The following is a 17879-nucleotide window of genomic DNA, read 5'->3' on the forward strand; positions in this document are numbered from 1 at the left end:
TAGGTCGCATAATAAGCCCTCCTGACCACTGCCACTCCGAAGGCCGACTAGTTGAGACAGTGGCGGGCAGTGTAGGTCGCATAATAAGCCCTCCTGACCACTGCCAATCCGATGGCCGATTAGTTGAGACAGTGGCGGGTAGTGTAGGTCGCATAATAAGCCCTTCTGACTACTGCCCTTTCAAAGTCCGACTAGTTAAGACAGTGGCGGGCAGTGTAGGTCGCATAATAAGCCCTCCTGACCACTGCCACTCCGAAGGCCGACTAGTTGAGACAGTGGCGGGCAGTGTAGGTCGCATAATAAGCCCTCCTGACCACTGCCAATCCGATGGCCGATTAGTTGAGACAGTGGCGGGTAGTGTAGGTCGCATAATAAGCCATTCTGACTACTGCCCTTTTGAAGTCCGACTAGTTGAGACAGTGGCGGGCAGTATAGGTCGCATAATAAGCCCTCCTGACCACTGCCACTCCGAAGGCCGACTAGTTGAGACAGTGGCGGGCAGTGTAGGTCGCATAATAAGCCCTCCTGACCACTGCCACTCCGAAGGCCGATTAGTTGAGACAGTGGCAGACAGTGTAGGTCGCATAATAAGCCCTCCTGACCACTGCCACTCCGAAGGCCGATTAGTTGAGACAGTGGCGGGCAGTGTAGATCGCATAATAAGCCCTCCTGACCACTGCCCTTTCGAAGTCCGACTAGTTGAGACAGTGGCGGGCAGTATAGGTCGCATTATACGCCTTATGACCACTGCCACTCCGAAGGCCGATTAGTTGAGACATTGGCGGGCAGTGTAGGTCGCATAATATGCCCTCCTGACCACTGCCACTCCGAAGGCCGATTAGTTGAGACAGTGGCGGGTAGTGTAGGTCGCATAATAAGCCTTCCTGACCACTGCCACTCCGAAGGCCGATTAGTTGAGACAGTGGCGGGCAGTGTAGGTCGCATAATAAGCCCTCCTGACCACTGCCACTCCGAAGGCCGATTAGTTGAGACAGTAGCGGGCAGTGTAGGTCGCATAATAAGCCTTCCTGACCACTGCCACTTCGAAGGCCAATTAGTTGAGACAGTGGCGGGCAGTGTAGGTCGCATGATAAGCCCTCCTGACCACTGCCACTCCGAAGGCCGACTAGTTGAGACAGTGGCGGGCAGTATAGGTCGCATTATACGCCTTATGACCACTGCCCTTTCGAAGGCCGACTAGTGGAGACAGTGGCGGGTAGTGTACGTTACAAGACAGGCACCGCTGTCCACTTCTTATTCCGAGGCAATCTGGTTAAGACACTGCCCTGCAGTGTAGGTCTAAACATGTGCTATGCAAGCTGCCATTTACATACCGTTCAAGACGCATTTTCAACCAGCATACTTACGGAAAAGCAAAAGTTTAGATGCACATTGAAAATACACTGGGTTCATTAGCCATTGGAGATCGCCAAATTGTTGATGCCGCAATTAGGTTACAAGATAATTTACATCAAATTTTACGGGAAGTAAACCCCGTGCACTAGTGTGCCTTGCGCAGTTTTAGATTAATTGCTACGAAAAGCGTTTATGATTTCTGCAACACATGAAAACTATATCAATAATTTAGATTAAGCAAATTTATACCCTCATCGCTTAAAATTAAAAATATAAAATAATATAAGTGTCTTTTTTGTTTCCAAAAAGGGTAGACGTGTTGTCATATCCTTGATGTCTTTATTGATATCTGTGTTATCGCTAACCTTGCTCATAACTTAAAAACCGTTAAAGTCTTTAAAAAGAAACTTCAAGTACGCGTGCTACGCGGGTCTATAGTGAGAGCCAAAACTCTGAGTAGAACGATTATCGAGTTATTTCCCTCGCTTTATTAACACTTATGGGCGTTAATGCATTTGTCATGTTTACTATTAAAAAAGTATCAATAAGCACATATATCGCGATGCCTTTCATCTATAGAGTACAGACTTCCAAATTGCCATAGTGGTAGCTTTGGCTACAATTGAGCAATTCTGGCAGACCAATATAACTATTTTTTCTTAGCTTACATGAGCATTTAGATGAGCTATTATTAGGATAGTTAGGATTGTTTAATATTGCCGAGTTCGATATATGATCCGGAATGGATTAATATACATTGATTAATCAGCGTGTTTGATTTTAGCACTCTAACAGCAGCAGTTTTCACCTCCTCTGCATGAATGACTTGATACAGTTGATGTTTTTTTAATATTTTTATTTGGTAGAAACTGCATTTTTTTATGAGTTTTTTTATTGAAAGCGTTGACATATTTCTAAGTCACTACTGTGATATATTTAACAGCATTTTATCGGCGGGTTAATTTTTTTAAATGAAAGTGGACAGAAGGTGTTATTATTCCACTTCAGAAGGGATTAATTTGATAGCGTAAATAGCTGACGATATGACACAATATGCCTTCCCCTTATCGAGTAAATTCGTAATATACATTGACATAGTCATTGCACTTGCAGGCAGAAATGATTAATTTAATGAAACACAGTATTTCATAAAACGATTAAAACAACAGCTGTACCTGACCGTTGTAGAAGTAGCCATAGACTGTAACACATAACAGGCCATTCCTTGTGCAATATTTCCTGAATTGTCAATACCAATGTCAGCACCAACGATCTCCTGTCGAATGGTGGACTTTAGGCTAGGACCTGTTCGAAAGGACAGCTCATTAGCTCTCTGATCAAAGCTAAACACTTTATACAAATTCAACGCTTATTTTTTTCCTATAAAAAATTAACGACGTATCTTTACTAACTACACCATTATTACCATCACCGTTACAAGTATCGCCTGCTTTTGGCAAAATATAATGCTCTCGTATGAAACTTTTAAATGCCCCTTTTCATTGAAAAAGACAAGGCAAATATGGAGCTGAAACCCAGTACGGTGTAATCGGCGATGTCGCTTTATCTACCTTCAGCTTTTTCATACATTTAACTACCAACCTGGATGGGGGTACCACCCAATTCCGATTACCTGCCTTAAGACTTAAGACGTCAATGCCCTCAGTACCCGGCACCCACCATCTAGAATTTGTTCCTCACATAACCGAAATATGGCCGACGCAAGTAAATGCAGATCCTCTTTTTGCTACCATTTTTCAAAATGGACTTAACGTTTTTATTATCTGAGAATACCTTAACATTATTATCTTTTAAAATCTCTACTCAACTGACCATGACCCACATAACAGCTTCAACTTCTCTCTACGTAGAATTTTTCTGTCGTTCTTGCTCTGACCAACTGACGACTACAACTGGTTCATTATCTGACAAGGCTTTTAAATAACATTTTTTTTTCAAATTCCGTTATTCCTTAAACAGCTCACTTCAAGGAGTGATATACATGTTTACTAACATCTCCTTTGCTGGCATCCGGGAGCAAAACATTACTTGCTTGTATGAGTGACTCACCTCTAAACTCAGGGAAAAGTCCTGTATCCACTTCCGCGAGAGACTTAAAACTCTCATCCGGGTGCAAAAGGTTGTCAACTTTTGTACTTAAACCTACAATCACATCCGGGAGCGATTTTCTACCCACATTTGCGTGTGACCTGATGATAACTTCCGAGAACGGCCTTTATAACATCTTGGAGCAACCTACTGTTTATTTTTGCCGTGGACTAAACATTGATATAGGTATAACTGCTCACTTTCGGTGAGCGCATGACTGCCTTCTTTCGGCAAGACAAAGGTTTACAAACTTAAAGAAGTTGTTTGCGTATTCAAGAACGAAATTTCGATATAACCGCCATACCCATCTGCGTTAGCATCGCATAAAATAGGAAAATGACGTAGTGTTATATTTGTAAGTGTTTTCCCAGTGTTATTCAGTATTCGTACATTCTGTTTCCAAAATGTGGGCTCGTCAATAGCCTTTTCAGTCACAAAAACAGGATCATTCCAGTTTGTTTTTGTAATAAAATATTGTTCGAAAGAGTAAAGAATAAAAATAAAACATAACACTGTTGAATTATTCAAACAAATTGCAAACTTTTCTCCGTTCTGATGTTTGCAAATCAAACTCTATTTACACGTTTTAATCTCACTTTTAGAATAGCATCCGTTTTAATATTGTTAAGAACCTGCAAAAATGCGACTAATAGTTGAGCTTTATATTTTATTATTCAAAACAATTGTATAAATGTCCTTTTGTCCGCAAGATTTAAAGTTACACTCATTCTAAATCGTCTACACTGAATGAATACTTTTAAGAATTTCTACTGGCAATAATGTGATCAGTCCGTATGCATGTATAGTTCAACAAAACCGGTTATAATCTAGAAAGTGAAAACAATGTATACCTTTTTTCAACATTACCTTAGACTCTTGATCTTCTGTACCTGATGCGTCCTCTAGCTTCCTCATAACTTTTACATTGAGCTTGCACTGCTCTTCGTTATTTTTACGCTTAAATTTAGGGGTTTCTGAAGATATTAGCTTGATATTATTTGCGTGTTTGAATTATAACTTAACTTAAGCATCTGTCCGACCTGCTCCAACATATCAGTCCTATGTTATTCTTATTTTGATTATATCACTCCATTTACGTCCACTTGGAAGTTAAACAAATAAAGAATTTGATTATGTAAATAAAATTTGATGTGACACCTAGAGCAGTCTCCATATAATTGACTATGATAGCTTAAACCACGTCATTTTCCCGCGCTAAACAGTAGCACCTACAAAACCGACTTAACCAGTTTTAGTCAGGGTATTGTAGGACAATTAAATTCCGCTTTACGATGTTACGGGCAGAACTTCATTGAGTTGGACATTAATATATTTTTGAAACTTCCTTTAATAACGAAACATATTTTATTTTATATATCCAAACAATTTTCATTTATACTTTGTAAATTTGAGAAAATTCTGCACATCTGTTAAGTTGTGGATAATATACACGTTATAATATACCACGTAACGAACGGTATTAGAGTGTTGTAATAGTAGGGACATAGTGGATGAATATCCCTTCGTATGTATTATTCGATGTTATTGAAAATTACGTAAAACTTATATAAAACGATTTTACTATGTTAATCAATATGTATTCAAATCCAATCAATTATTGACATCCTTTAATAAAGAGCAAGTTTTGACTGTATGTTAATGTATTAAAGAAGCATTTGTTAAACGCAACTCACTTATAAGTAATACATCTAAGGTTAAATACTAGCTCTTTGATAATGTCCCTTACTGCCATTGTAAATATAATAATCGTCATCTATTCAATTTACATAAACTATTTATTCCTCCATCAAATTTTATTATAAAATATTTAAGTTCAGATACGCGACAAGTTTATATATATAACCACATTTGTATTTGATGACGATGTACACTTGCAAACGTCGATTAGTCTGATGAAAAGACTTGAAATACAAAACAAAGAGTCAAATCACAGGAATAACGTTTGCAACAGTGACAGGCTGCGAATAAACCTCAAGTGCGTTCCTGATTTGCTGTCTGTTAAAGGCAGTGTAGTGTCAACTATTACTGCAAAGGTTCTGATCGCTGTTAAGGGCAGTGTAGTGACATTCATTATTTCAAATGTTCTGATGGCTGTTAAAGGCAGTGTAGAGACATTTATTACCACAATAGTTCTAATGACTGTTAAACGGTGTGTAGTGACTTTTATTACCTAAATGTTCTGATGACTGTTAAAGTCAGTTTAATGTCGTTTATCAATTAAAATGTTCTGATGACTGTTCAAGGCAGTGTATAGACATTTATTACCACAATAGTTCTGATGACTGTCCAAGGCACTGTAGTGACATTTATTACAAATGTCCTGATGACTGTTAAAGCCAATGTAGTGACATGTACATAAAATGTCCTGATGACTGTTAAAGGCACTGTAGTGACATTTATTACTTGAAATATTCTGATGACTGTTGAAGGCAGTGAAGTGACATTTAATACTACAAATGTACTGATGATTGTAAAAGGCACTGTAGTGACTTTATTACTACAAATGTACTGATGACTGTTTAAGGCAGTGTAGTGACATTTATTACTACAAATGTTCTGATGACTGTTAAAGGCAGTGAGGTGTCATATATTACTACAAATGTTCTGATGACTGTTAAAGGCAGTGAGGTGTCATATATTACTACAAATGTTCTGATGACTGTTAAAGGCACTGTAGTGGCATTTATTACTACAAATGTTCTGATGACTGATAAAGGCCGCGTAGTGACATTTATTACTACAAATGTGCTGATGATTGTTAAAGGCCGCGTAGTGACATTTATTACTACAAATGTGCTGATGATTGTTAAAGGCTGCGTAGTGACATTTATTACTACAAATGTGCTGATGATTGTTAAAGGCCGTGTAGTGACATTTTTTACTACAAATGTGCTGATGACTGATCAAGGCCGCGTAGTGACATTTATTACTACAAGTGTGCTGATGATTGTTAAAAACAGCGTTTTTACATTAATTACTACACATGATCTGATTGACTGTTCAAGGTAGGGTAGTGACATTGATTACTACACATGTTCTGATGACTGTTAAAGCCAGCGTTTTAACATTTATTACTACAAATGTTCTGATGACTGTTAAAGGCAGTGCAGTGACATTTATTACTACAAATGTTTGCATCTGGGTGACATTGCGAGTAGTCGTAAAGCACTTTGCGCTGATTGTTTAGAAAATCGCTAAATTTACAAATGGTTGTAACGTATTTGTTGTTGAAATTAGAAATTACTACTTTGGACATAAACCGAATACATTTGTGATCTGCAGTATCTCAAATATGATTTGAGACTTCTATTGTAGCTATACTTGTTTTATATATCAAGTATATTGCCAGTATATATCCACAATATGCACTTTTTTATCTTTAAATTTAACGACGATGCCATTTAAAAACGTTCCTGACTTTTTCAAAGTTCTAAACAATCAGTATTGAAATACACTTCACCACAGTAAATAAAAGAAATCATCACGCATAATCAATTTAATACCGCTAATGAAAAGGTTCAATATTACGAAAATGCACACATTTAGCTATATTGATCGGACAAAATAGAGCTTCAAGCTTCAAGATTACGTATGACTTTTTTCTGTCATTCCTACTAGCTTCATTTGAATATGATGCAGTTTAAACGAAAATGATACACATATTAATGAAAAAGGGTTCGTTTAATACATATACAGGAAGTAAAGAGGTATGAAATAAATTGGCGAGTGAAAGCGACAAAGGTATAATAATCGGATACGGTGTGGACAGGGTTTGACAGGGTTGCACTAAAAATGTAGAATTAGGAGTCCCGTTTCTGATCATACTCTGTTTAGCAAATGTAGCTTATTCATAGTTGGCGATAAATTGGCCAGTAGCTTTCTTTAAACCAAACTAGAGGATTTGACGTGTATGTTATGTCTTAAATTGTTATTATATGTGGGACGTTTGTTTATGTTTTCACAACTAGTTTGTCCATTTAGTTTACATTGTAGTATGTTTAATATCTGAGAATATCTATAAGTCAGTGTAAGTAATAGTTGGACTTCCTAGGTCATATCAACACTATTTTGAACACAGCATAAGGTGTACTTGTGCTTTCGGAAAGTCCGTGAATGTTTTCACAACTAGTCTTGTCCCTGTACCTTACATTGTATCATGTTTCATATCATAACACGTTCAGATATAAGTCAGTTTCAATAATAAAATAGTTTCTTGAAAATGATATAACATATTTTGAACACAATCAAAGATGTTTTTGTGCTTCTGATATAAAATTTGCTAAAATGATTGTCTTCATGATATGTAAGTCAAGCTGGAAATGGATCATGCTAGGTTAAAGAAAGGGCATTTTATTAAGCTAAACATAGAAGTTGTTCTGTATGTTGTGCTTTTGTCAAGTAAAACGTGATTTTATATTCACGAAATCATTTAAAACTAACACGAATTTGTAATTAAATATTGCACTAAGATAAGAATTCTCAATTTAATCGATTCCAGAAAAATCTTTAGTATAAAACATTCTTGGCATATTTAAGCAAATATTAGAAATATTGCCCACTTGCTAGAATTTGATTTCGTATATTTAGTAAGTGATCAAGGGGAGATGGGTTTTGTGTGCCTGTTCACTTCTCTCTTTGTCCAGAACATATTGATAAAATTGTAATTTCTTTCTTTAAGATCAGATGTAACCCAGATGTGGGCGGTATGTCAAAACTCATAGACACCAACAAGCCGGAATCGCGCAACTGGCTTAAACAGTGGCGGGCTGTGTACGTCACAAGACATGCTCTTCTGCCAATTGTCAGTGAGGAGGCCGCCCAGTTGCATGGGGACATATTGAACAAAGCACAGGTACCAGCATGCATCAAATGCTCTTCCAGAGATGTACAGAACAGAAATGCAAGGTGCCCATATCATGTCGTTCTTCGAGATGAGTTAGTCGACGAGCACGCTTATGGACAGGCAAGAGGCATAGGTGCACTAACGTTAAAAAACACCAAAGCAGAAAACTGGGTAAACTCACCATGGGAGATAGCCAAGGTGTTCATGCCACCAGCTGGGTACGAGGACAAAACCACAATTGAAGAAACGGATTTCAATGGCATCGCTGCCTTCATCATTAACTGCAAGCATTTCCATGGCAAAATCACGGGCACTATCTGTGAAAAGGTAAGATCGTTGAATATGTTTTTGTTATAGTCTTTAAGTGATCGTTGTCATCAGGGTTATCGTCATGTTGTATAAAGCGTTAACCTTGGCCATAAAAATACCAGGATATTCACAAAGCATGTTATGCATGTCACAATTTACAATATGTTCACATGTAGATAAATCCCATAGAATAATAATAATAATAATAATAATAATAATAATAATAATAATAATAATAATAATAATAATAATAATAATAATTTAATTTAATAATAATAATAATAATAATAATAATAATAATAATAATAATAATAATAATAAATAATTATAATAAATAATAATTATAATAATAACAATAGGATTCGTGATGACAATAAAGGTGCGGTCACAGAAATATTTTTTCTTTTTATACATGAATAACATTTTCAAAATATAGGTGCAGTAAAACCGCGGGACGGAACATCAATCAGGGGAGGCCTTAATTGTATTTTATGAAATCCGTATGAAATGTCAACACGTACGCATTATATATCGATATAGTATTTGCTTTAACTAGACCACTTACAGCGGTTTTACATTTATTTACCATTATAAACAAGGACTCGCAAAAAAAAACCTTCGTTAACGTCAAACAGAAGAATAACGTCACACACGCCTCTTTCAAGCAGCGATATTTTAATCATTATTAGCGGGATCTTTATATTCTTTTTTTGTAAACCATTTTTCACTGAGTTTCGCTCAGTTTGAAATGGAAACGCACAGTGATTTTCAATTAATGCACGTTTTATATAATGCTGCATTGCTGTTGTTCAGGTTTAACGTTAGTTTACTTATACTAGTTATACATAATAATGTTAATAGTAATAATAGTGATAATAATAATAATAATAATAATCGTTTAAAAAACATGAAACTTTGTTCACATATTACATGTAACAAAACGGCTCATAATTCTGTACTTAATACTTGTATAGTTATGTCTCTTAATTCTTAATCGCAACGACAGACAAGTGGTTGTGTGTGGAAGCGGCATTCTTGTAATTGTTTGACATATATCATATCATAAATGAGAAGTTGTCAATCATACTAGTATTCGGCCGTACGTTTGTTCCAGTGTCCTAATTAACCAGACCGACAATATTATGTGATGTAAAAGGCTCAAAACGAGGTCAACTACATTCGGCACATATAAGAGAGTTGCTCCAGTGCTATAATTAACTACACTTCACCATTACTATTTAAATAATCATGATGGGCTTGAAAGGAGGTCAACAGAATTCGGCACATGCTAGACGTTTCTTACAGCGCCTTGATTAACTAAACCAAAGCATAATTGTCTTATATTATGACAAACTCGACAACAATCAACACATGGCAGACATGTGTTCAAATATCTGTAAAGATTTGGTTCACCTATTGCGCTTTATAACTATAAACATGGTATGCGATTACAGGCTAGAGAAGTGGTCAACCACATTCGGCACATGCCGGACATTTGTTCCACCGCCTTGACAGAACGGGCCACAACCGATTGCATAGATAACCTGTACGCTCTTCTTAATGAGCAAGGGCTGAAGACTCGGCCAGAGGCGATACTGGCGCGGACACAATTGGACGAGGTTATCGTTTATACACTATCACTTTAATTAAATAAATAAATTTAGTGTTATAAATTATTTAGGGCCTCGCAATATTCCAATGTTTTGGATTGTCTGACAAAATAGAAGAAATCTTACGCTGAAATAACAATATAGCATGCATATAATGTACATGTACGTATATATATGACATTAACATCTGATATTTGTTATGTATTAACAGAAAACCCTCTGTCTTGAACACTATTATTTTTTAAGTATGCACACTTTCATCACTGTGTATTATTCTTTGATAACATAGCAATCATTTACAAACACAAATTATAAATCAATGTTTGACAAAGTAGACACTGGATCCAAAATGTAAGGTGAAATAATTTATTTTAGCTTAAGACATCCAAAGATGAGAATGTATACTACAGTATTTGCCAGAAGTTACATGATGAATTCGAACAGAAACTTGCCGACATTGAACGAAAATTCAACGCAGATGAAATTGATAAAGAACGCGCTAAAGAGAGTATGCACTCTGAAGCCCAACAATTCCAGAAGAATCAGGAAAACATGTTGCGATCACTTGAAAGAATTTCTGACGATGCAAAACAGGATTTATTAGGGACTAAAGACGACATTCTTTTGTCGATTGAAGAAGAGAAAAGAAGGGTCATGGAGCTTATGGAAAGAACGATCACAGAACGCATTGGAAAATATGTAACCGATGGTAAATTAGCGCTTGAGATACATGCCGAAAATTTAAAAAGACAAACCACAGAACACATAGAACATTCTTTGACAAAACGTAAAATAGAGGTTGAAGATCAGACAGAAATACATGCTAAGCGGTTGCGTACAGAAAAACTACAAAAACAGAAACGTGGTAAGTATTGATATTTAAGAATTCGTTCAAATGTCCATCAATGCTAACATTGTTATTATTATTGATTTTGATTCTCCTCTTTTCTAATATTTATTTTACAGCACAATAAAACTCATAAGCAAATTACATCAATCCAGACAGCATTCATCTTCACGATGGCACAACAATAATTCAATCCGTTCGTATAATCCATCATTTAGCAAATAAATGTTTACACCATGCTCGCAAAAAAGAGCACTGAAATTACTTTTGCATCTCTTCGACTTGCTTGCATTGCGTCAACCGATGGACACACGCATTCGCTATTGTATTCAGCCCGCGCTGGGTAGCAATTATTCAAATATATGTGTGCAAAGGGAGTACATAGACCGCTGGTACCTAATATGTGCATTTTCTGACTATTTTATTCATATGGCGGTTGGGAAATTACTGATTGTTCCATTATGGAACCTTGTAAGAGTGTTAAGTTTTCAATTTAGTAAAACATTTCATTAGCTCGATTACTCGAAGAATAAGGAGGCTTTACTACTCGCCCCCGGCGTCGGTGTGTGGTTAAAGTTAAGGAGCAAGTTGGATTTTTCACTTATAACTCCAATAAAATTATTTCAATTCACGCAATAATTCACACAGTTGTTTAGAACCATCACACAATGTACATAACTTACATCTCCATATCCATATTATACGTAATACAAATCATGGCCCTGGATTGACTGAAAGGGTTTAAGCCTGACTTTTAAAAGGACATGGTGCTACAGAAAAGGGACAGCGTGCTGAGGGACAAAAGGGCACATTGCATCTGGCAGTGAATAATTAAGCATTATGAAATTCATATAGAAAATATTTGAAACTGTGCTTTTTTTAAGTATATCAGGTTTTAACTACAGAATATGGAAAGTTTGTTTAAAGGTCATAATCACATTTTTTTTATCAAATCAAAAGAAATATTTGAAGCATTTTAGCTCGACTATTCGATGAATAAGTAGGCTTGACTATTCGCTCCGGTCTCAGCGTCGACGTCGTCGTTGGCGTCGGTGTCGGCGTCCGGTTAACGTTTTAGGTCAAGTTGGCATTTTTACTCATATACTATTTATTCAATTTGCTTAATACTGCACACATGTATTCAGTAACATCACACAATGAGGCTGCATAATTTCATATTATCCTCAAATTATGGCCCCTGGTTAACTTAGGAATATTGGTTAAAGTTTTAGGGCAGTTTTCTTATTAATAACTTCTATACCATTCATTCAATTGACTCTCTCACAATTAGGTAACATAACTCCATTTTAACCCTTATTACAAATTATAGCCCTTTATTGCATTTTTAAAATATTTTAAAAGTTTTTTTTATTAGTTTTTGACAGGTGCATTCATATTTTTTTAACCTGGTTACAACAAATGCAAGACTATTTATTAGAATGTCTTGCGTGGTTATCATGGTTGGCCGGTGGGAGGACGACGTCAAACTCAACTACGGTATTGAACAATTTTAGTTAGGTTTGACATAAAGTGACTGTACTTGGTATTTAGGAATTGTTTATGGAGTCATTTCATGGGATTGCGTTTGGGGCCCCTAGGATAAAGGTATTTGTTACTAAAAAAGAAGAACAAAAACGGTTGATACTAAATAAATTTAAATAAAATTGAATGATATATTGCTACTAAAATGAGAATATAGGTCAAGGATACTGTAACAAAAAATAGATAACCGTTTGGAACTGAATAACTTTAGTTAGGGTTGACATATAATAAACTTGGTATGTATAAAGAAATAATGATGGACGGCAATAGGATATTCTTTGAGGACCGTAGTGTAAGGCTCAAGGTCGCTGTTACTAATAATGGAGAAACAGTTGAAACTGAATCTCACAAAGAATGTTAAAGTTCTTTTGTATATCAATTAAGACATTGTGGCGTTTCTCATCATCGCTCATTTGCATTGGCTGCAAACTCATCGCCCACCTGCCCCTTAAACTGCACTCATTTCTATCAATAAGGCATTGGTCCCAACCACATCTGTTGCAACTTATACCGCTCATTTGTTGAGATATGCAATTGGTCCCAGCAGCAACGCTCTATATTAGAAAAGCGACATAAGTCCAAAACAATGCTCATTGAAAGCGATATGGAATTGGTTCCAAAACAAATCAAGATACTTATGTACTCTTAATCATTTTAAAATGCACGAGTTTTGTTCATAGTTTTTTACAATTTATGTGTGCTATATCATTCTATTTAAGAGTTAACTTTGTACATGCAAATAACTAGGTTATGTTAGTCTTTTCATATATTTTAGTTCAATATATCGTTTAAAAATAGTTTTTTGTAAATGCCGACAGTAATACTATTTATACTCTGTGAAACCGTTTCTAGTATAAATGAGATTTTACTGAAATTTGAATATATATTGACAAAATTTGAATATGTCCCGAAGGCATTATAAAACATTTTTCAACATGTGTGTGCTAGAATCACGATGGAAAAACATCAGCATACTACATATTGATGACAACCTTTGACATTACTAATAATTACGACATATTTCTACACTATGCACGTGAAAATCGCTCTGTGGCGCGAAGTAAACAGTAAAACTCACAAATTTATTCATGGTGCGTAATTTAAGTTTTCACTTTTTTTTACATATTTTGCAATACTTAAAAAAAAATACATATGCGTCTATAATCTACCTCTTTTGAAATTTTCATTGAATAACGTTCAAACGTTCATAAAAAAATTCAAAATTAAACTGGTCACACTTAAAAGTTTCGTTAAGTGTTCTCGTTTTTACCCCCAGAAAAACGGTTTTCGCTCATTTGTATTTGACAAGATTGTCAAATAGAACTTATGCACAAATTTAATGTATGTTCATTTGTTTTCGTTAATGTGAGGGGTTAGCATATCAGGAACCTACTTCTAAAAGTATTATCATAAAATCCTGATATAAATTGTTTTAATACGACCGCAGACACTGTTTCCCCATTTTCATTTCTGATCAGCTGAAAACTTATACATATCGCATTTGATATCCATGTAATTAATGCACAATTAAAATATATCAATATTGTTTTTTTATTTAATATGATAACATATTTTGTGTTTCCAGAGTTAAAGACACAGCTAATCGAGCACTATAATAAATCTGCAAGCAAGATACCTGTTCGGCTCGACATTGACGAAACCATTGAAAATATTTACGAAAACCCAGAACTTACCTTGATTAAAATCGAAAATGGCAAGACGACAAAGAAAGATATTCCTGAAGTAAGCCAACTGTTTTCGACAAGTGATGGCCCAATGGCTAAAACGATCATCGTCGAGGGTGAACCTGGCAGAGGCAAGACCTCCTTGTGTAAAAAGATCGTGCATGACTGGCGTAAACTAAAGGAGAACGTTGAGCAGGAGCCGATCACATCAAGTTTAAGTAAGTTTGAATTCGTATTCTACATCATACTTCGCCTCGTTAAAACTGAGAGTGAAGTTAAAGCTATGATAGTCGAACATATACTAAAGAAGATTGATTCAGACTATGAAAGTGCGCACTCACTGCTAGGAGAAATTTTAAAATCAGAGCACTGTCTTCTCCTGTTTGACGGTTTGGACGAATGGCGTGGAAAAATGCCTCATATTGAAACAAGTTGGCTAAACTGTACAACATTAATCACAACACGACCGTACAAATTGGCTGAACTAAAGGTGATTCCAACGCAGATGGGTAAACATGTCAAATTGGACGGAGTTAAGAATCCAGAAGAGCTTGTATTGAAAGTCATTCGGAAGTTAGAGGAATACCACAAAACAAACAAACAACCAAAGTCCTGCATCAAGGACTTAAAAGACAAACAACTGTGGCATTTCCGTGAAAATCCCGTCATACTCGTCAATATTGTGTGGCTCTGGCAAAAGAGTAAGTTAAGAGAAAACATGTCTCGTTCTACTCTTTACCAGGAAATTATAGATGAAAGATGGTATGAAATGTGTGACAAAAAACAACAGGATCAAGATCCACACGAGTTGTATGACGTACTGAGCGAGATAGCATTTAACAAACTGCTTTCTGAAAATGAGGACGAATCGCTAGTGTTTAACATCAAGGGGAAACATCTAGAGAAATTTAAGCAGTACAAGGATGCATCGCTTGAATCTGGTGTCCTGTCTTGTAGTAATGTGCCTGGAGAACGCTTTCCTCAGTACCAGTTTCTTCACAAAACATTCCAAGAATACCTTGCAGCTGTGTTTCTGTCAAAATGCGGTTCGACTATATCCACCTCATGCAACCTCGTGAAAGAAATATACTTGAATCATAGGAACGAAAGTGTATTTGCTTTGAAAGAGGTATTCCTTTTTCTATGCGGTTTAAATCCAGATGCAGCCGCAGAGTTTTCGAAAACACTGAACGAGCTGTTTACTGAGAACTGCGAAGAACAGGGATCAGCTTGGATTGCTGAGCATTTCCAGCAAATGATAATGAGCGGCTACGATGATGCAGAGAGAAACGGGAAATTCGGGGCGGATTTCTGCTTGCAGCACATTGTGTTGAATAATGAAGATTACACAGGGAATCACAGGTCGAAGTTGAAACTGTGCATGGATGATAAAAGAAAATCCAATCTCAAATCACTACGTATTGTTGGAAAAAGCGACATAGCTTCGGCTCTGCAGTACATGGATGATCCGTCTGTTTTAGATTTAGATGTTTGCAAGAATTTAAAATTTGTTGCTTTAAAAGGGGTGTCATATAAAGATATCAACCTACTAAATTTGAATGGATTAGTAGAATGCGAAATAGAATTCAACGACTACAATCCAGCAAGTAAACTGATATCGTCAGTGCAGTCCTCAGATTTACAAGGTTTGAAAAGGCTGGTACTGATAAATGTTGGTTTGGAATGTGAAACAATGGACATATTTTCAAAACTTAAATGTGTCAAAGATCTAGACCTCACATGGAGCAAGTCGATTCGAGCACATGATAAACCTTTTGACTTTGGCAACCTCAGACATCTCAAATACCTTAACAAGCTCGGTTTCAGGGAATTTCCTTTCTCTGATGTTGTAAATATACAAATGTTCAATCCGTGTTCGTTAACTGTCGAATTTAGAACACAACAACGAGCTCCGCAGTTGATGGCAGCATTAGTATCAAAAGCTGACGGTTACCCTGCAAAAGTTTTGGTAAGTGTTATTTTTAACAAATATCAAACTATGAATCAAATATTATTAAAAATGTAATGAAATAGTGTTTTGATTTCCAACCATTCGATTTCGTCATTCTATGCAAGGACTTATCACAAAAAACATATATAGCAGTAAGCAAAGATTTCATTTATTTTATATTAGAGCCTGTTTAAATGAGAGAATCGAACTGATGCGGACACTGTGCAGTGCTTAGAAGTCATATTAATGACTTTATTTTGGGCTTGTTTTTTTCCAAAAATAAGGGTTGATTAATCAGTTGACGTATTTTCTGATAACCATTTTGTAAAAAAATGTGAAAGGCCAGTTCAACAAAAATGACATTTCATGCATCGTAATGAAAGGCATTCTTAATCAGTTGCTCATAGAAACTACTATATGCCTGTTTGCAATACTTTTGCTTAAGTCTGAAATAAACTGATAGAACGGTTTTAACGAATCAATTTAGAAAATCTGCCTTATCTCCACACTAAAATGTATTGATTTTCTGTATTTAATAGTGCTTTAACGTCGCGCTGAACTTATTTGTTTCATTGTTTTATGATTAGTAAACACGAATTTAATGTGTATCATTTCGGCATTAAAAATATGTTAAACATAGTATATAGCTTTATTTAAATCAAAGCGAGTAAGCCGCGTTGCTATAGAGATTAAAATGATTCAGGGTAAAACAATACCAGTTCTACACGTGTCCGTTATGTAAATGAATAGACCTATAATAGTATATGCTACATGAAATACAAGTAACATAAGGCTTGAATTTCATATACGTCATAGGTGTGTTAGGTGATTGTTAGTTTTATATATAAAATAAACTCTTGATATAATTTCAAAACATCGGGCGCTCAATTAATTATCTGAAAACTTATTATTTCCATAAGTAAACTAACGTTTAAACTGAACAACATCAATGCAGCATTATATAAAAATGTGCATTAATTGAAGATATACTGTGCGATTCCATTTCAAACATAGCGAAAATCAGCGAAAAATGATTAACCAAAGAACATAACGATCCTGCTAATAATGATTAAAATAACGCTGCTTGAAAGAGGCGTGTGTGACGTTATTCTTCTGTTTGACGTTAACGACGTTATTTGTTTATAATGGTAAATCAATAATGCGTACGTGTTGACATTTCATACGGATTTCATAAAATACAATTTAGGCCTCCCCTGAGTGATGTTCCGTCCCGCGGTTTTACTGCACCTATATTTTGAAAATGTAATTCATGTAAAAAAAAAAATATTTGTGCGACCGCACCTTTATTGTCATCACGAATCCTATGATTATTATTTTTATTATTTTTATTTTTATTATAATTATTATTTTTATTATTGTTATTATTTTTATTTTTATTATTATTATTATCTGTTTTTTTTGTAAATTTATGCAAATATATACTACTATGTTTACCTCAAAGAAATAAAATTCAATACAACAACTAGTATTATGTATGTACTGAGCTGAAATATCATTGAAACATAAACTTTTACCGTAATAAATAACATCTATACTTTGAAATAAAATCGTATGGAAAACAAGTTATGTTTTACTATTATATTTA

At 35.5% G+C, this 17879-nt stretch overlaps 1 protein-coding gene across 3 annotated transcripts in view; it reads left to right on the plus strand.

Annotated features, from left to right (window-relative positions):
- LOC128234390 (uncharacterized) overlaps positions 1-17879 on the plus strand; it is a 44434-nt gene that overhangs the window by 17571 nt on the left and 8984 nt on the right. For 2 of the 3 annotated variants that reach the window (XM_052948602.1, XM_052948603.1), the window contains exons 2-5: positions 8165-8656; positions 10093-10257; positions 10624-11113; positions 14223-16291. In XM_052948602.1, the coding sequence (XP_052804562.1) occupies positions 8192-8656; positions 10093-10257; positions 10624-11113; positions 14223-16291 (3189 nt within the window). In that variant the 5' untranslated portion in view covers positions 8165-8191. The remainder of the gene's footprint in view (positions 1-8164; positions 8657-10092; positions 10258-10623; positions 11114-14222; positions 16292-17879) is intronic. The other variant, XM_052948604.1, reaches the window with a different exon arrangement.

Source organism: Mya arenaria, chromosome 5 (assembly GCF_026914265.1).
Source record: "Mya arenaria isolate MELC-2E11 chromosome 5, ASM2691426v1".
Classification (NCBI taxonomy): domain Eukaryota; kingdom Metazoa; phylum Mollusca; class Bivalvia; order Myida; family Myidae; genus Mya; species Mya arenaria.